Genomic DNA, 20,451 nt, shown 5'->3' with positions numbered 1-20,451 from the left:
ACCATAGTTCCATAAAAATAAATTTTAAAAAATAATACGTAACTACTCTAATAAAGCTTGTGGAATGGTAACATGTTCACATGCTTTTGTCAACAAATGTTTTCGTAATTCCAACACGAGATCCTTATAAATCATAGACAAAAGACATTCACATAGAACAAAGCCAAAAATATTATAATCTACAGACGCATAATTGTGCTCATCAAACAGTTTGGAAGAATTAAGACCAGTTCCCTAAGAAATCAACCAAAAGCTAGCATAATTGCAGGCCGCACAACAAGGGACAAAAAGGGCAACCCCCCATAAACATCCAAGGCCACCTTAATCATTTATGGCAACAATATGTCAACATTAATGAAGCTGCCCAATAGCAACAGCATGTTCTGGCATTGATGAGAAAACAAAAATCCATGACCCCCCAATTTCCAATCCAGATCTGGGTTTGCCCTGCCTTGCTAACCCCAATAAGGACAAGGAAGAGCACATGAATTAGAGACTGCAGCAGAAGTTTCAACTCAATTAGCTGGCTACTGGGTCCATTTTGCAGAACCATCCAAATTTGAAGTTGGCTTGATGTGGATGTAATCTTAGTGCTTCTATGAAAGTAGCTGGGAATTGGACCCACCACTCATGCCCATCTAGTTTTTTTGAGGCTGGCAGTGATGTAACAAAAAGTTGGAAGCCCAAGCATGATGAGTAATCAATTTCTTAATGGAGGTAGAAAAGAGACAATCAAAGTTTTGAGGAGATACAGATAATTTACTTTTTATCATGTAAACACTGAGAAAGAACGTATTTTTTAGTGTAGCACTATCAACACATGTCTTGTTTTACAAACAAAAGGATATTGATGACCTATAATTCCTATAAGAATGATGAATGAATTTCTCAAAATTCTACTAATGCATCCTATTTTGATGCAGGGTACATCTGAAAAGATATGTATCTAGGCATAGAACATATGCAAATTATTGTTTTCTGGAATTGAAGGTACAGCGAAAAATACTTGGTGTAAAAGGAGAAGGTAAAATGAGCTTTCAAAAAACTAGAAATTAATCTGTTAGTCACCTAATCCTCCAATGGCATTATCTCCACCTTGTTGGCTGAGGATATTTCCTATCACCATCACCTTCAGTTGTATCAGAAGTTCCATCATCCGATTGTTTATCACCTATCTTCACAAAAACATGATTGTCCTGTTGATAATCATGATGAGATTGGGAAATATCTTTGGCGATTCTGCGTTCCTGCATTATCACCAATAAAAATGGATAAAAGTTGCTGCATATTGAATAACAGGAGTCATCAACAGTATTGACATAAATGAAGGCATACATCACGAATTAGTAAGTCATCTGCCTCAAGCATGTGGATCACGTGCCCCATTTTTGGTCTTTTTGTTGCATCAGGATCGACACATCTAAGAGCAACCAACAAAGCACGTTTAAGTGCTTTAGAACTTGGCATCTCAGGCAGCTTTGGATCTACCACTTCCTCAGATTTTCTGTTTCCAACCATGATTTTCAGCCACTCAACGAGATTAACCTGCAATTATATACACATGTTCAAGTTCTAGTTCGCATCAGCAAAATAAACTACAGGGTGGATACAAATAAATTATGTATAGAGACTAACCTCTCCTTGAGGTCGGCTATAATCAACAGGGCTTCTTCCAGTAATTAACTCCATGATAAGAATTCCAAAACTATAAACATCACTCTTTTCATTAAGCATCCCAGTGCAAGCATATTCTGGTGCAACATAACTAGGAAAGCAACAGATAAAAGTCATTTCCAACTATAATGACACAATACTAAAATTTTTAATCTAAGCATTTAGATTAGGACCAACAGATAAAAGTCATTTCCACCTATAATGACACAATAATAAAATTCTTAATGTAAGCATTTAGATTAGGACTGAATAGTTACCAAAAAAAAAAAAAGGAATATATATTATTTGGAGGCAAAGAAATAAACTAACCCAAAGGTTCCCATCACACGAGTTGTCACATAACTCCTCTCAGAACACAGGAGCTTAGCAAGACCAAAATCCGATACTTTAGAGTTCCATTGACGATCAAGTAGAATGTTGCTGGATTTTACATCACGATGGACAACCTTAGGTTCAAGACCCTCATGGAGATAGGCCAAACTGCAAATAAAATATATAACTTGTGGAACATTTGCATGTGTAAACATGAAATAAAAAATCATAATAAGAAGAAAACATATGAACTATTATTAATTTTAGTACCCTTTTGCAGTTCCAAGTATAATGTTCATACGGATCTCCCATGTTAGTGGACTGACATCACCAACATCCCCATGAAGCCACTGATCCAGATTACCATTATCAACATACTCGTAAACAAGCATCCTAAGTAACAAAACCAGATGAAAGATTAACTTTTTCACCAAACAAATCATCAAACTTCAAGTCCAGATTGCAAGAGAGATTATCAATTACCTGTATGCACCCTCAACACAGTATCCAAGCAATCTTACAAGATTTTTATGTCTCACACGCCCAATTGCTTCAACCTCCACTTTAAATTCCTTCTCAGCTTGACCCCTGACAGTTGAGAGTCACATAAGCAAATGCATTATACATGCAGGTAATAGATGAGGAAAGATATCAAAACCAAAATAAGCACACGATCAATTAAAAACTTGAATAGATTTTCACCCAAAAAATAAAAATAAAAAAAAATAAAAACTTTGTATAAAGCTATTGATTGAACACTATAAGCAATGAAGCGAAGCGAAAAAGAAAGACAAAAAAAAATTTCTGGAAATTCAAATTGTGCATGTGATACGGGTAAGACAAACAGAGTAAGTAAGAGAGAGATTCTCGCACCAAAACCATGAGTAAGGTTTCACAAGGAGCAACCAGAACTCACACACAGTAAAGATGGGTCTTTTCAGAAAGCAGGTGACTTTTCAGAACAATTTAACAAACACAAGGCAGGAATAACCGAACAAAAGATGATACATTTAGTTGCCAAGAGGTCGCATTAAAATAAATAAATAAAATCAGCTAAAAATTGATCCTCGGACTTCCAGAGGGAGAGAAAGAGAGAGAGAGAGAGAGAGAGCATGAAGTCAACAACTGTACCTAACTCGAGGACGAAGCCTAACCGAAATCTCACCTTTCTAAAATAGAAAATTTTCAAGTAAAACAATAATTGTCCACTACTCAATTATATGTGATCCCAGACCTACAAACTCATTATCTAAATCTTATACTTACTCCAATTTTAACCTCCAAAATACGTAAGCCGAAAATAGTAAGAAACTGCTTTCATTTTTCTTCTTCTACACTCATTCAGAAGCCCACAAAAATATAGAATCAATACGAACTTTCTTCTCTCGTATTCATTTCTTTCCCAGCAATCAACTTGAAGCTAACCCGAATTAAAACAAACACAACAAACCAAAAAGAAATAAAAATAAAAACTTTCATCTTTTCCTGCCACACCTAAATTAAACCAAAAAAAAAAAAAAAAAAGAAGCTATTTTGATCAATAAATCAAAGAAGCCCCAGATTCAACAATTATCAAACACATCAATCAAATAGACAGAATTAAATATAACCAAAAAATTCAAAAAAAAAAAATCAAAACTTATAAAAAAAATAAAAAATAAAAAGAAAAAGAAGTACCTGTTATTCAAGAGATTCTTCACAGCAACTCTGGTTCCATCAACAAGAATCCCATGATACACAATCCCATACCCACCTTCCCCAATCACATTTTCCTCACACAACCCATTAGTCGCCGCCTCAAGCTCTCTCAGAGTGTACCATCTACCCCAACCAAGATGCGACACCCCGGGCCCCACGTTGCCACCGCTCCCCAACGACGCTGTTTCGCACCCACTCATCATGGTCCCCCTGCTCTCACCGCTGGACGCCCTGTCCGAGAACACCACGACCCGGTGCTCCGGCTTCCCGATCTCCACGTGGATTTCGGGCTGCGGGTGGTGCACGATTTCCTGTATTTCCTTGGAAATTACCGGCGTCGGCGAGTCCCTAGCGGCGGCGTTGTTCTTCCCCAACTTGGATTTGTGCTGCTTGGTTCGGTGGCGAGAGGTGAGGCAGAGTGAGAGGAGGAAGAGGGTGAGGACGATTAGTGAACCCACGAAAATTCCGATGACCACCCAGAGTCGGAGTCCGAATATCGAGGTGGGTTTTGAGAGCTCCGAGTTCACAAACGCTGCATCGTAGACAGACATCGTTGTGTCGTTCTTTTTCCGCTTTAGAGACAAGAACAGAGATTGAGCAGAAAGAGAGAGAGATTAAAAGGCGCTGTGAGGTCGAGTGGGATCGGGAAGTTGTGGGTTCGCCGGCATTTGGTCCCGGAAAATCAACAGGAACGGAATATTGAAGTTTCCGGCGAACGGGAAAAAAAAAAAAAAAGAGAGAGAGAGAAAGAATCAAAGGAATAGAGAGACGAAGTGAATCATAGAAAGCGTTTTAGAGGGACAGAGAGAGTAAACAGAGAATTTAAAGCCTTTGTGTGAGAGAGAGAGAGAGAGGATGAGAGCTGTATATATGATTCTCACTAAAAATTGTGAGCTGTCTCTGTAATTTTTTATATTTTTTTAATTTTTGACCTAAGAATACCCTTCAGACGCAACACAATTACGTCTATGTCCATTTAGGTTGAGTAATTTTTATTTTTTTGTTTTTTTGTTTTTTTTTTTTTTGCATTTTGCTAAATTCAATACAAACAGGTGGAATCCGACACTTCAATTGATTGTTAATGTTTTAGAGAACTAATTGATGGTTAAATTTGAATGGGATTTTGCAATTTATGTTGACCAAAGTAAAATAAATAAATGGAAATTATTTCTTAAAAAAAAAAAAAAAAAACAGAGTATTAGAATAATCAAATTCTTAAAAAAAAATAAAAAAAAATCAAAGAGTGTGTGTTTGTTTTGGATTGCATTTCAATGTCAATTTTTTTTTTTTCTTTTTAACAAATGTCACTATTAGATTATAACATGATATCTAATATTTTATTAGACACTTATCAAGCAACCTAAATAGATATTAAAAATATATAAATATTTATTTTGAATGAATTTTTTCTAAATGAAATTTATTAATTATAATAGGTTATTTTCCTATTAGGAAAATGAATTTATATATATGTATTTTATATGCTATCTTAGTATTTATTTTTATCAATTTCTAAGGGAAAAAAAAAAGTATAAATGAGAGACTGATTTGAAATTACGTCACAAAGTAAGAGTGAAATAACTTTCAAAAAATATATATTAATTAGGAGGAAATTGAAACATAAGTGAAAGTTTATATAGAAAGCATTTTTGTGATTAATGTCCAAAAGTATTAAATACTCACACTTACAATTAATTTTATCTCAATATGATTTTTTTTTTTTAAACACTATCTCACAATGATTTATCAATATATATATATACACACATATATAGCGTAAGCTTTAGTCATATTTAATTTAAAGATTAACTTCATATTAAATCTTTTTTTATTGTGGAATTTAATAGAATCTCTTTTTTATAAAACGATTTCAATCAATAAAAAATATTATAATGGCAAGTGATGATCACATGATTGTTTTCCCACTAATTTACAAATTGGAAGCAACAATTGAAACTCTTATTTTTATATTTGAAAAAAATATGACAATTAAAATATATTACCTATTTTATCTTGTAATTTTTTTTAGTGCAAGTGTAGAAATTCAAATTTGAAGTTATTATCACTAAATTAAAGTTCGCCAAATCTTATTGTATACTTTATAGGAGTTAATTTGTATCCTCTATTTCACTCTAATTCTTCAGTAGACTCCTAAGTATATATATATATATATTTTTTATTTTTTTATTTTTTTTGGTTGAGATCTTACAATTAAAAGTTCTTTAATGTATGACAACAGTAGACGAAGTTTAATGAGTTCAAAAAACTTAATATGTACAAACTTATGTGGATGATTTATTACAAAAGTTAACTCTACTAAGGACAACATTGCTTAAATATGGATCTAGTGTCAAAAAATTATTTCATAATTTTCCAAATTTATGTAAAAGAGTTGAATATAATTTATGTAATTTTTTTTTTTGGTAGAAGAAAAATATCTAAATTTTCAAAGTAGTGTTAAATAAACCTCAAAATATAATTGTGATTACGAAATATATTGCTTTTCTTTGATTTATATTAATTATCCAACCTTTACTCAAAAAAACAAAAATTAAAAACTTTATTACCGCACATGAAAGAAAATGTGGCCTATAACTTATTTATTTTTATCCAAAATTCTAAACATGTTAATAGAATTTTACGTGTAGGTATATTTATTATAGCTAGTCTTTAATTTTTGTAATAATATAGCTACTTTTTTTGGACATATATTTAAGATTAATTTTTTTAAAAAAATTTTTCTTTCTGTCAAGATGATAGCTAATTGCTTTTCCATACTTTTTTTTTTTTTTTTTGGTTTTTTGTCTTTTAAAATCTCAATAAATTTATTGCCAGTTTAATAGTGATTTTAAAAAGGTTTTAAATGGATAAAAAAAACTTTATATAATGTTTAATTAAAAATTGTAAAATTATTTATTTAGTGATTCTAAATGAAACACCACTAAAATAATTTTAGGAAAACAAGCTGAAAAATTAGCTTGTAAAATTTTATAAGGAATTCGTTTAAAGACATTTTTTTCTTTGCAATATTTAATATATTTTAAAGTAGAGAATAAAACTTTAAAATATCTTCCAACGTACTTTTTATCTATAGAATAAAATTTTAAAATATCCTCTAACCGTACTTTTTATTTTTCTTCTATCAAATAAGTATTTATTGCTCTTCTTATATTTTTTATTCTTTTTTTTTAAGTTATTTTTTAAATATTATAGTATAGTGATAGAAATTTTAATACATTAAATTAAAATAAAAAATGAACCTAACTTTTTACAGAAATCGAATATATTTTTTATATTATTAAAAAATAAATATAAAAAATCCATTAATTTTTTTTTTCAAAAATTAATTTGTTAAAATAAAAAATATTAGATAAATAAAAAATCCTTGAAAATACTCTTTATAGCCTTAGATTCATTATCCTAATGTCCCCCAAAAAAAAAAAAAAAAAGTCATTATCCAAATTCCAAAGAAGGGAATGCAAGAAGTTTTGGTCGTACAGTTAACGGCTGTATAAAAATGGCAACATTGCCAAAAGCTAACCGCTAAGATGGATTACTCAGACACGCTGACAATTTAGTTGGGCCCACAAAATTTATTACCGATATCGGACGTTGGCGGTAATTTTCTCACTTTGATTAACCCACTTCTGTCCGTTTCATCCTATTACAAATGAGGTCAAATGCAATGTCTTTTTTGTTTTTTTTTTTTTTGAGGGGTTATTTGATGAAAAGTTGAAAAATGAAAGTTAAATGTACACATATAATGCTTGCTTGCTTTGTTGTGCTGTCATTGCAAGTGGATTGCTTGGATTGCTTGCAAATCGCAAGTGACCCTTTTAGAATCTTATATTATATTTTAATGCAGAATCCAGACAAAAGAAAACCAAAAGTTAATCTAATCACATTCTATTTTATTTATTTATTTTTTTTAAAAAAAGTTTGGAATCATTTTATTATTATTTTTATTTACTTTGGGACTGAATTACCCCTGTCAATTTTTAGCAAATTATTAATAAATCATGTAAATTATGAGGTTGTTTATATTTAAAAATGTTAATCGGATCGAGCATAGGACAAACCACTTTATTGTTTCATTTCATTTTGTAAGTATAGTTTTGTTATTTTAAAATTATTTTTTGTTTGAACCGGAAAGTTTGTCCCTTTTGTACATTTTTCATAATTCATAGTAGTATTTGCAATACATATTGGAATCCGGTTTAAAATCAAATTTGGCCAAATTTATCAACAATTAGCTAACACTATGAATTTATGTTGTTTTTATGATGTTTATCCTTATTTGTCAATTTGTATTTGTGGGAGTTCTTTATATTCCAGCACCATTTGAGGTCGTTTGCCAATTAAAACATTGTCCCTCTACCTAAATGCGCTTAGCACATTCCATAATTCAAGACTTCAAGTTGCTCTTCTTTGATATCGGAATTTTATATACATAATATATATAATAGGGGTCAGGTCCCGATTTTTTAAAATCAGATTCTAAATCATGCACTTTAAATTGTAAACAATTGAACCAAATTTTACCATTTTTTTAACTCTTAAGTGCTAAAATTAAAAATCATGATTTAAAACCTGATTTGACCTAAGAGTAACAGGATATATATTGTTTTTTGATGATGAAAAGTATAATTGAGACAGTTGGATGATGAATGAGCAGTACGATAACTTCTAAGGTAAGAAACAACTTTAATTAATGCTATCAAAGGAATGTAAATATTAATCATATTTCGCTTTGTATTATATTTTATTTAAAGTTAATTAAAAAAGTAACCTAACTTTAACACCGCCATACCACTGAGAATCAAACGTAATGTCTTATGGGCATTTTTGTCAACAATCAAATAACAAACAATATACTTTTGTTACTTAACAACAAAAAATCTAATAACGAAAAATAAAATTTGTTACTTCACCCCAAAAATTAATATTTTATATCTATATACACTTTTTTAGTCAATTACTATATCAGAAACATAACACACTTTTTGATAATCCCCAAATTTTGGATTCTAAGGGCTTGTAATTAAACTTCCTCCCCGATTTATCCCCAAAAAAATAAAAAAAAAAAGAAAGAAAAAAAAAGGCTTTATTTACATTAAAACCAGGACCTAAGAAATTTTCCTAAAACAGAAACAGTAAAATGTGACTGGTATAAACAATCAAAAATGACAATTCTAATAATCCTTAGGCAAGGAAACTTTGGAAGACAATTGTCTAGTAATAACCATTATATAAGCAACCATACGCATCCATTGAAACAAGATGGCAGCAAGGCATTAATTTCATATTTTATGATAATTTGTAAAACCAAAGTCCATAAGAAACTATTTAATATTATTATTATTATTATTTTATTATTATTATTCCGGTGACTATGCATAACTTGAAAATGAGAGATTTTCTAATCTGAACTTAAAAAACATAATACCAACCCCAAGATAATTATTAGATGGTAAACTATCCAAAATTCCCTTAGTTTTCTATTTAAAGTTAATACCAACTCCTAGATAATTTTTTTTTTTGGGAGACACACCATTTTATTTGAATTAAAAGAAATAAATACTGTTTATCAAAGGAGCTAACTTTCAATTAAAGTTATGAGTTAGGACCCCAGAGAAAAGGGAATTTGACCTCTCTAACCACCCAACTTCTTAACACACTGCATTTGAGACGAGAATTCCACCATGCATACAGAATAAGATGAGAATTTCCCCATGCATACAGCAAAATTTTAAATGCACATAGCAAAAAGGACTAAAAAGAACTTACAGGAAAAAAAATATCCTAAAGCGAAGTTACAATACAACACGGTAGGAAGCAGCTAAAATAAAGGGTTAAGCAAATCCAATGCCTCGTGCAAACGTGACTAATACAACTAAACTGTTCTTTGATCTTACCCTCTTTTTTCTTGTTTTCGTGATTCTCTGTTCATCCATCCTCCTATAATGTGTAAATTCACTGTACCCACAATAAGTTCAAAAAGATTTTAAGTACAATGCAGCTGTCGATCTTCAGGAGTCTCATTCTCGGTCAATCAAGAGATGATGAACTTCGTCCTGCCAGTGGTCATCTGTAAGAATATCCATTCAGTCTGCCTTTTTATCTGGTTCATCTAGTGCAGCCAATCTTTCAACAAGGGGTGGGTGAGAGTAGTGGTAAGCTGAGTACCAAGGATCGGTATTCATAGCTGACAAATTTTCTTCCTGCAAAATCGAGATATCCACTTAGTAAAGTAACTACTGCAACAACAAAGATATAGGGGAACATCTAGGAGCCATATACAACTTCTATTCTGTTTCCCAAAATTATTACCTAACAAAATTACACCTAAAGAAACGAAAACATTTCTAGAGTAGTCATAAAACAATCTCATAGAAAAGATAATTTGTAATTGTGAGATATTGATCTTCCTGATTCTTGAACCAACCACCACCAAAAAGAAAGCAGGACTTAGTTCATGGAAAAATGTCCCAACATTGCAAGAGCTAAATCTTAAAAAAAATATATATATATATATATGAACAGAAGAAACCAGTAAAGTAAAGAAACTCATTCAGAAGTCCTATTTACAGTTTTGACTGTTTAAATTTCAATATGATTTCATCAATATATTTACTACCATTTGAGAGCAACTCAAAAATAGAGCAAGGCAGTAAGCATAGTTCCTAAATGGAGAGGCAGGGGATTGTAGGCCAGAGAAATAATACCTGTAGTTTCACGAGGCCATCACGGAGTGGAGCAGCATAACCAAGCTTCTTCGCAAAACCATCAGCCTAAACAGAAATAAAAATAAATTGTTAGCAAAATATCAACTTCCCAAAACAAAGAAAAGAAAATTAAACCCAAAAAAAAAAAAAAAAAAAAAAATCACCTGAAATTCATAAGATCTGCTCAGAAGGTTGAGACCAAAACTAACTAGGTGGTGAAGAGGCATTACAGTGTGCTGCAAACAAAGAGATGTAAGAATAATAAATCCCACCCATAATTAGCAAGCACACAGCATGCAATTCCTTCATGTTAGTTAAAAGCTATTAGCACAAAAGTACCTGAAAGATTATGAGTCCAATCAGTACAGGCTGTGTATCAAACCCAAAACTTTGAAATAGATCATTCGAGTTCCTCACAAGAGTATATCCACCAAATTGCAGAAATGTAAGAATCTGTGTTGAAGAAGAAACATAATCAACCAAGAGACAGCATTAGTTAAACCATTTCTTAAGTCAAAACATAAAATGTTGAAGGTTATCTAAGATAACAAATTAGTAATCGCCACCCATGGGAAGTGAAAAATTAGTTCAAGTCCAACTAAGTGGACTTAAATGGAAAACAGAATTTATCTCGTTCACTGATTATAACACGTCTTTTTCTCCAAAAGATAAAATATTTCGTACTTCATGCAAAGAAAAGAGTATCAAGAGTTCAATAAAATTAAACAAATTACCATTACAAACAAGAGGAAGAAATATTTATGTTACATTTTGCAACATCAACATATAGCTTTCTTTAGCAAGGTTTAACTATTCTAACCAAAAATTCCCTTTCTTTTTCCATTTGTTCCTCTTAGTTCCAAAGTAGACAAGTGATGGACCACTTTGTCACCAATGACATCTACTCTCAAGAAAAGTGAGACAGTATACTGTTACCATACTCAGCAACACCTCATTTGAGGCTTTGAACCCACAAATGGTTTGATTTTAAAGATTAAGCTAAACAATTTCTTTACACCTCATCCGAGAACTTTTAACCAGCAGAACAATTTGAAATCTAAGATTAGCCTTATTTTGAAGTAATCTTTAAAATACTCCATATGACCTTGTATTATTGATTAGAAATATCACATATCTGCTGCCATCCCCTACTGTATTTCATCATCAACGAGGTTTGAGGATCTAAATTAGACATTCAAACTAAAAATTAGACAGATCTTTGCAAATTGATCTTTGAACCTTTTAGAATGAAGTTAATAGGAGAACAATTTCAGCTTACCTGCATAGCTATAAATGTATACATTGTATGGTTGAGTTTCCAATGACCCAGTTCATGAGCTAGAACAGCTACAATTTCCTCATCATTTTTGCACTGCCAGGCATCATGAATTCATGTAAGACCTTTTTGCATCACGAGAGAAAAGTATAGCCACATAACATGGACAACTAGAAGGGGAGAACACTAAAGCATGACAAATAAATATACGAATAATGACATGAAAGTAGAGCAGCCATTGAGGAAATTCCTATCCGCCTCAATGTCACACTAGATTAAAAAGAAAGACGTGCCTTCTCAGGTTGGTTAAGCATGTTAGACAAAATGGCACTTGCTAAACATATTAAAGCCAGTGTGTGTCTAGCTGCATACAAATTGATAGACACAACAGATGTTTCTACGACCGATTGGTAAAACAAGGGGAAAAAGAGGAAAATCACAAATTTTCAGTAAAATCAGCATGATGAAAAGCTAAGAAATACATTTTTTTAGGTCAAATAGTTCAAATTTATCTTCTTCATGGAAAAATATCCCCAAAGACAATTAAAATGCACACCACAGTATGATGAGCATCTTTCTGCACCATATGAAAATATAATCTAAGAGAAAATATTGGAAAAGAACAGCATGCAACCCTCTTATGCTCCAATCATTTAAGATAACAAGTTCATAATAACAGATAATATGATATAGAAGAAGAAATGCATGAACACTCCATCAAAGAAAGAAGCAACCCTAAAAAGGTTATTGTTTTGTTTCAAAACACAAGTTGAGAATTTAAGGAATATAATGCATCCTTACCTGCTGAATTAAAGTATCATACAGGACTATTCTCTTGTTCTTGAAGAATCCATACATATAAGCCTGCATCATTATCCGTTATAAATCCATCAACAAAGCAAAATAATAATAATAATAATAATTTTTTAAAGCAGCATATGTTTAACACCAAGCAGGATAATCACAAAACTTATATTCACTAATGGATGCACAATTATTTACCATTTAAAAAATAATAGCATATCAAATGTACATGTTAAACCATTTTCCTAAGTTGATATCATTGCCTAGCATTTCTCAGGGCAAAGGCCCAGATAGCTGTTTAATTATGGTCAATCGAATCCCTATTTGTAAGAGTTTATTAAGGACATAGCATAATACGAAACCTTTCTACATCTAATTTTAGATGATTATACCCACAAATAAACCCTTCCACTCCCATTAGGTATAAATATAACTAGTTTCATTAACAACTTAAATTTTAACGAAGAAACAGAAAGAACAAAAGAGAATATTGTATCTTTAATTAGTTGCTTGGCAAATGGGGAAGCATTCTATATATGTTATAGTTATGAGGCCTAAACTGTTCCGTCAACTAAAACAAAAATTTCTAAATTACAATGATGAAGGGAAATATATATAAATATATATAAAGGTTGACAAACAGATACTAGAAGAAATGCCAAAAAGAATAATAATAACAATAATAAATAAATAAATAAAATAAAACCCAGAACAAGAGACAGGGGCAGAGAAACAGATGATACAATGAGTTCTATTCAAAATCACATGTTTATTAATGTTTCTTAATTTATTTATATATTTTACAAACCCCCCTTCTTAGTTCTGTCAAAATCATTCTCGCATGAAAAAAAATCAACTCTCAGTCTCATAACTAAAATTCAGTGTTTTACTTCAAGATCAGGCTACAATAGAGCTACATACAAAAGAGCCCAATAAAGTGTAAAGCAGTTGGAACTCACATTGCTATGACTTGATCTTGTGGATCCATCAACCACAAACAACTTTTTCAATGGAAACTTGAGGGATGCAGCAAGTTTTTCAATTTTAACCCTGAGCTCACCCTCCGGAAGCTATTGGCGTCACAAAATATAATCACATAAGGAAAAATCAAACTAAACATTAAAAGCCACAAACTAACATCAGCAAAGTAACAGCTATTCTGATTACTCACAGGGGTGAACTTGTTAAAAAGTGGAGCTATTAGAATAGGGTACACTGTCATCATCACAAGTGAAAGAACGAACATAAATGCCCAAAGATAGATGGCCAGGTATGGACCTCCTTTCTGAAATCATACATTCAACATTTATTTCAATTTATCATCATTCTGTGAAAAAAGAGAGACGCAGAGTAACACAGATACTAGAGAATAGATGAACAAGTGCAGTAAGACATTTTTAAGACAAAAGAAAAGGTAAAGTATGGTTAGCATAAAAAATCTAGATTCAGATCAAATAAGTGATCAAGTAACACCGGTACATGAGTTTACCTGTACAATAAAGATGATTGCAGACACAATAGGTGGACTAAGTATTACAGCAAGACCAATTCCTTTAAACATGTCTCTAAAGAATAGCCATATTGTTTGCTGTCAAGTAAATTTAAAAAGTATTAGAAAGAAACAAGCATGAGATACAAAGCAACTGACCAATGAAACAAAAGAAATTTATACCAGTGAAAATTATTACCCAACAGAAAATCAATAAACCAAGAAACAACAAGAGATAATAATGTGTTATGGAGTCAGGGCAAGAGTACAAACTTTGTTGAAACCATGACGAGCCTCAATCACAAAAGTGGAGTAGAGAGAAAATGGCAAATCAGTGATCTGCAAGTACACACCAAAAGACAGTCTATCAATCTTGTCATTAGCTTATAAACCAGTACATGCAAAGAGCCATACCAATTTATTCACTAATGGAATTATTTTTATATTATCATATTTCATAAGCCAAAAGCCGCAAGAATAATAATAATAATAATAATATCACATCAAACATGCCATTGGTGCACAGCTAGTAATTAACTTCTAATATAAAATACTATTTACACACTAGTTAAATAAGCTTTTATACTTTCCAGAGAAGAGAAGAGTATTTTATTTTTGTCCATCCAAGTGGAAAATCCACCAGCTATAAATAAGTCACTTATTTGCTCAAGTACTATGTCAGAACAAAGCCAAAAATTATTCATTTTCAATTGGAGAGCAGAACAAATACTCACCTGTGACCAAATCATAACACCAGCTAAAAATGCAAGAGTGTGCAGTATTTCATTTTCTGCATTAAGGCCAGCTAACACGACAAAGTCTCCTGATTTCTTCAGTTTAGGAAGAAGATCAAACAAGTGATAGAAAAGAGAAAGGGAATGACCACAAACAAAACTCAAATCACTTACCTTCCAAAACCAAGGCAATACCCGAAAAAACAGAAGTGCAGAGTCCATCAGTATGGTCACAAACTCATGAACAAAATGGAAGTGGCTGAAAGTGAAGAAAGTCATATCAGAAAATAAGACGCTACAGAAGTTATACCTTATAAGAAGCTTAACACTGCTATACCACTATCCACCTATCCAAAGAATCAATATTGTACAGCGAGACATACCTTTTATCAAGACTATAGGCCCGAGATTTTTCAAATTTCTCTTGACTGATTACCCCAACCAAAGGTTTGGGGAGAGTTGGCAATCTTAAGGCCACATGTTGCCGCAAATCCAAATACGTTTCAAAGATGTATGTCAATATCATAAATCCTGGGCACAAAATGAGGATAAATAGAAAACAGTTAGATGCTTAAAAACAGAAATATAACTTTTGGTTTTCAGTGACAGAATATAATTTGGAAAGAATGTTTAATACCGAACTTTAAGATGACAACTAGACAAGGAAATCTTTAAAGCAATGCATTTTGGTTGGGGGAGTGAAACACCAGCCTTGTACTTTGACCTCTAACTAATTTATGGGCAGCTTATTTTACAAATGGTGGTTACTCAGGTAGACAATTTCCTTTTAATGTTCCAACACCACCGCATTAGCCTGTTCAAATATCTGGTGCATTCCACTAATATTTTAAATGTTGATTTCCATGGCATGTGGAACAAAAAACATGTACTTGTACTTCAATTCCCAGAATATTGTACTATAGGGATAATATATAATCCGTTCATTAAAAACTTAGAATGACATAGTCTTCATTAAAAACACAAAGCCACAATACCATTTGTCCCCCAATAAAAATTATATAAAGGTTTATGCGTCATAGATCATAATGCCTCCCAAAAAATTGAAATAAATATCTTATTATTTATTATGCTCAAAAGTGCATTACATATCTTTTTATTCTCACTAAATCAGCGTCAGATTGCCCCAAACCAAACCATCTAATATCATATACATTTGTAGAATTGTAAAGCTACATTTTTCAGCTTACGAATTAAGGGAAATTTCAGTCGCAACGACCAGAGTCCAAGTGACAATAATGCCTAGAAATAGATTAAAACAAATAAAAACTATTTAGAACTCCAAATTTCTAACCTAACACTACATTTCCTAGCAAATTAATAAACAAGCACACTGAAATTATTCTTGCTAAGCAAGCCCTATATATAAACAATGAAGGTATAAACTAAAACGGCGATCAAAACACCAAAACACATAAAGAAAAAATATAGAAAAGAAAAGAAAAACCTAATCTTGAAAGATTAACCTCGTAGAAGATTCAAAAAAAAAAAAAAAGAAAAACCCTAGCATGTATATGAAATCTAAAAAAATACTAACCAAAACATCCAGAGCTGGGGGAAAAAAAAAATAGCAACTAGACACGAATAAAACGAGAACAGGACCTAATGCAACATAATCATCGAAAAACTGAGAGAAACGACGAGAAATACGGCAAAAACTCAATCGCAACCAAGCAGGTCAAAAAGGTCAGAAAAATTAATTAGAAAACTTAAAGAAATTCGATTAGAGAGAATGAGTACCAACAACAGCTTCCATGTAAGGAAACCCCATGGCTAACCAGAAAGTGCAGAGAAACAAGCGACCAAGACGATTTTTTTTTTTTTTTTTTTTTAAATAATTCTTTGCTCTTTTCGTTGAAGTGTGTTTGGTACGACTAGTATATACATGAGACCAGGAGAGAGAGGGAGTGAAGAGCTTGGAAGAGCGAAAAGGATCCGATTTTTTGAACCCGACTGGATTTCCATGACCCGAATATTCAATGATTTGTTCGGTTTGGTGCTAATGGGTCGGGCTTACCCTCTTTCTGCGTTTAAAATAAGGCAGGCCGACCGGATTTTTTTCGTTTTGTTCTTTTAAAGTATTTATTCGTTTTATTTAATTTTCAATAACGTTATGGCTAAAAATTTATTTATAAATTAAAGTTAAATAATGTAAATAACATATTTTTTTAATTTATAACTTATTTAGTTCTATTTTTCAATTCCACAATTGATAAACAAAGTTGGTGTTTGTAAATTAAATGTTACTTAATTCATTAAAATATATACTCTTAAAGCATGTATATCATATACGTTTTTATAGTAACATATATATATATATTATATAAATTATAAATTAATAATATAATCTTATAAAATAAGGAAATTGTGTAAGACCATACTAGCCAAACCAAGGTAAACAAAGACTAATGGTTAGTTCACAATGGGAGTTTTAATTTCCTAAGCAACGAGAATTTATTCAGTACACTTTGTACATATACCAAGGTGGACATTGATTTGGTATGCATGCCCAATTCAATAATGCTTGAGAACATAGAAATCCCAATAACGAGTAGAAATTGCCATCTATGCAACTTTACAATTTAATAGTATACATGATATTATTAGATTGTTCATGTGTATCAAAATTAGATTACACTTTGGTACACAATATGTATTGAATAACTTATCCTAAACAAGTAAACCATAAATAAGTCAGCAGCATGTCCTTCGTTATAGTTTATAGAGGATTTTAATAGAAGGTGAAAAATTTGAGCTTCATCATGACTGTTTTTTATTTTGTTGGAACATAAACTTCATAGTGAGTTGTATATATAAACACATATAATAGTGCTTCCGAAGAAGCAATTTAGAGAGATTTACCAAAAAGACGAAACAATTTGGAGAGAGTGGGGGCAATTCTAAACTGCAACGATGTCACATTCACTAAACTATAGCACTTAAAAACTTTAAAATGCCAAAGTAAATGATATTAGTAAAGACGACATTATTCACATGAAAAGTATACACATTTCTTCCCTACAAATTCTATTTCTGTTAGTGGTTTCATCATAAACACTAATGCAGATCATACTTGCTTCTTGCAACAAAAAGGTCTCGTGTGGAAAGCATTAACAAGGCTCAAATCACATGATCATATCCAGCTCTAATTTGTTGCAAGCATTCTCCATGACAAAGCAGGACCTCTTCTTGAGATTTTTGAGAATCAATTCAACCTTTTCTTTTTTCATATCTCAGGATACAATATTTGGCCAGGTACAAATGTACTCATTGAAACTGCAAATCTGAAGTTACCTATGCTTCAACCACCGGTTTTCAATCCCCGGCTAGGTCTTAAAATCTGCTTCAGTAAGGCCATTTTGGGAACATTCCAATGCTCCACATGCCTGAGACATTTGAAAAAGAGATCATTGAATCACATGACAATGTTGGAAAAGATAGAAAGCGAGTGGTTTACAATGTTACCTGCAAACTTTTCCAGACTGTGCATCAAAAAAGTATTCTGTGTATCCACTTGCTGCAGTACAGTTTAAAAAGTCAGATTGATGCATAGTACATGTGGTTAAGATATGTAAAGCATGGACATTCCTTCCTATTATGCTTTAGGCTTGTTTTATGAATTGATTCAAGAAAGAGTTCACGGACTAATGAAAAAGAAACCTATGCTTCTCATGAAAAAAAATCTGCAAATGTTATTCTGTGCTTCAATCTATGTTTCTCAAGAAAGGCTTGTTTTACTATGTCTTTCGATGAATTTTGTATTATATATTAGAGCTTTGAAAAGCATACCAGAAAGAATGGGCCTCCATGGAAAAGACAGGATACAACTAAACCGCCAATGACCAATTCCTTTATCCTGTGTCAACCAGATTCAATTACAAGTTGGCAAGAAGTGATTGCCAATATAGAGAATTTTATCCTACTTGTTGGATTCACAGAAAAATTATAACTTAAATGGGAACAAATTTTTTTTGGTATATAGAAGTATCATATTCCTCATTCACATAGATGTGTAGAAACTATATGTTGACTCAACATTTATAACAGTGTGGATAATAGCGGCTTCAAACTATCAAAGATTTTTTGCTTAAATATAGTATAAAATGACACCTCAAAGTCTTCCCACTTCATAAGCTTCATATTTGACTTCTCTATCAGGGAACCAAAATTTGTACAATTCCTTTTGAAACGGCGAAGCCCTTTGAAGGAGCTTGCTGGATCAGCAAATTCACAATCCTCTTCATAAGCATCAAGAGTAAGGTTTCCTAGCAATTGATAACCCAAAAAAAAAAAAAAAAAAAAAAGAAAGGACACCGCCCAGTTAGGCCATTTTACCCGACTTCAAGTCAAGCATTGATCATCCATCGAAATACATCAAACAACATAAAAAAACAAAGAACATCGCCAATTACTATCAAAATTCCTAATCATATTCCAAAAAGAGAGAATCATATTTTTGCCGTATCATATCTATAGCATGTCTTTATAACTACTTGATAAATATCATACTATATTTGGTTGTGAACATTTTACAAACACATAATTAGGGGGAAAAAAAAAAGTGAAACTTCAAATGGAATATTATCAGGAACCTGTGACAAAGTAGGACCTCTGGAAATCGTCTTTGATGGTCTGCACCAAAAGGGCACGGTCAACTACTCCAGACCCATCTCTTGCAAGCTCAACACGAACTTCATCAGGAGCTTCAGGTCTGCTTTTGAAGAAGGAAGTGGCCATACCCAAAAGCTCAGAACCATACCAAGCTAGCTTAAGCACTGCATTTGTTGGCTCCTCTGGTTCTCTTTCTGTGGAGGAGTTGGTTGCCGGGTTCTGTCCACTGCAACGAACATTGAAGAATCTTCTTTGACGAAGATTTGGATGAAAAAACAGGGGCTGGGTTTGGGAATTGAGGTGGGTAAAGTTGGAAGAAATGGCAAAAATGGTGGCCATTTTCATAGAGAGAGAAAGAGGTTGGTAGTTGAAAAACACAGTTGGGAGTTTTCGTCCCGCGGTTTTGTTCAAAATATCTGTGTTCTCGGGGAACGGTGGCCATAGAATTAATTATTATTACTTCTTTTTAAGAAAATTGAAAAGTACAAAAAAAAAAAAAATTAAAAATGATTTGGTTATTTAAACTCCACGCCAGAATACACTAATCCTGCATTTTTATTTTTCATTTTTCACTTTATTTAGGCCATTCTTTGCCCCATAAAATCTAATTCCAAAAAATCAAAGAAATAGTTCTCTAATTTATGGGCGAAACGAAACTCCGTGGACTTTTTATTTATTTATTTATTTATTTTACTTGATGAATTCCAAAAGTTCAAATATAATCTAAATAAAAACTTGTGTAGCATCCATATCCAAAGTCCAAAGTATCACCAACCAGCTTCTGGCATCTTTTTTTACTAACTTTTTTCTTAGGGAAAAGGATCAGACCATTCACAAGATAATACCATTTGGGTTCCAAAGTCCTCTGGCATCTCTTTTTACTAAAGTCCAAAGTATCACCAACCAGCTTCTGGCATCTTTTTTTACTAACATTTTTCTTAGGGAAAAGGATCAGACCATTCACAAGATAATACCATTTGGGTTCCAAAATCTATCAAAACCCATTTTCAAATTAAACTGCCAATCATAGACTTTGAATTTCTACTCTAGTTCTTTTGTAAAGAATGAGAGAGAAAAGAACTTAATTTAGGATAAACATGCAAGAAATTG

At 32.1% G+C, this 20,451-nt stretch overlaps 3 protein-coding genes across 4 annotated transcripts; all 3 read right to left on the bottom strand.

Moving 5' to 3' along the window:
• Window positions 1-153: 153 nt before the first annotated feature.
• LOC107432957 (probable serine/threonine-protein kinase At1g01540) lies at window positions 154-4,529 on the bottom strand. 2 transcript variants are annotated; one of them, XM_016044182.4, is made up of 8 exons: window positions 3,664-4,529; window positions 2,470-2,574; window positions 2,257-2,379; window positions 1,984-2,154; window positions 1,636-1,765; window positions 1,336-1,545; window positions 1,069-1,247; window positions 154-653 (listed from the first exon to the last, which is right to left on the bottom strand). In XM_016044182.4, exons 1-7 carry the CDS (start codon window positions 4,233-4,235, stop codon window positions 1,086-1,088), a joined length of 1,473 nt encoding a protein of 490 aa, XP_015899668.2. In that variant the 5' UTR covers window positions 4,236-4,529; the 3' UTR covers window positions 154-653; window positions 1,069-1,085. The 2 variants fall into 2 exon arrangements, with proteins under 2 accessions (XP_015899668.2, XP_048321962.2); XM_048466005.2 differs by having other exon boundaries at window positions 154-1,247.
• Window positions 4,530-9,366: 4,837 nt separating this feature from the next.
• Window positions 9,367-16,633, bottom strand: LOC107432967 (CAAX prenyl protease 1 homolog). The gene is made up of 14 exons (XM_048465689.2): window positions 16,471-16,633; window positions 15,096-15,243; window positions 14,887-14,971; window positions 14,713-14,808; window positions 14,252-14,317; window positions 13,979-14,077; window positions 13,661-13,774; window positions 13,449-13,559; window positions 12,487-12,549; window positions 11,689-11,781; window positions 10,749-10,862; window positions 10,574-10,645; window positions 10,410-10,475; window positions 9,367-9,905 (listed from the first exon to the last, which is right to left on the bottom strand). The coding sequence occupies exons 1-14, from the start codon at window positions 16,499-16,501 to the stop codon at window positions 9,789-9,791; spliced, it is 1,275 nt and encodes a 424-aa protein (XP_048321646.2). The 5' UTR covers window positions 16,502-16,633; the 3' UTR covers window positions 9,367-9,788.
• A 1,036-nt stretch (window positions 16,634-17,669) lies between these two features.
• LOC107432949 (uncharacterized) lies at window positions 17,670-19,782 on the bottom strand. The gene is made up of 5 exons (XM_016044170.4): window positions 19,323-19,782; window positions 18,841-18,995; window positions 18,520-18,586; window positions 18,196-18,247; window positions 17,670-18,116 (listed from the first exon to the last, which is right to left on the bottom strand). Exons 1-5 carry the CDS (start codon window positions 19,684-19,686, stop codon window positions 18,032-18,034), a joined length of 723 nt encoding a protein of 240 aa, XP_015899656.3. The 5' UTR covers window positions 19,687-19,782; the 3' UTR covers window positions 17,670-18,031.
• Between the last annotated feature and the right edge of the window lie 669 nt (window positions 19,783-20,451).

This window comes from Ziziphus jujuba, chromosome 11 (assembly GCF_031755915.1).
Source record: "Ziziphus jujuba cultivar Dongzao chromosome 11, ASM3175591v1".
Classification (NCBI taxonomy): domain Eukaryota; kingdom Viridiplantae; phylum Streptophyta; class Magnoliopsida; order Rosales; family Rhamnaceae; genus Ziziphus; species Ziziphus jujuba.
This window is presented reverse-complemented; position numbering and strand designations above follow the sequence as displayed.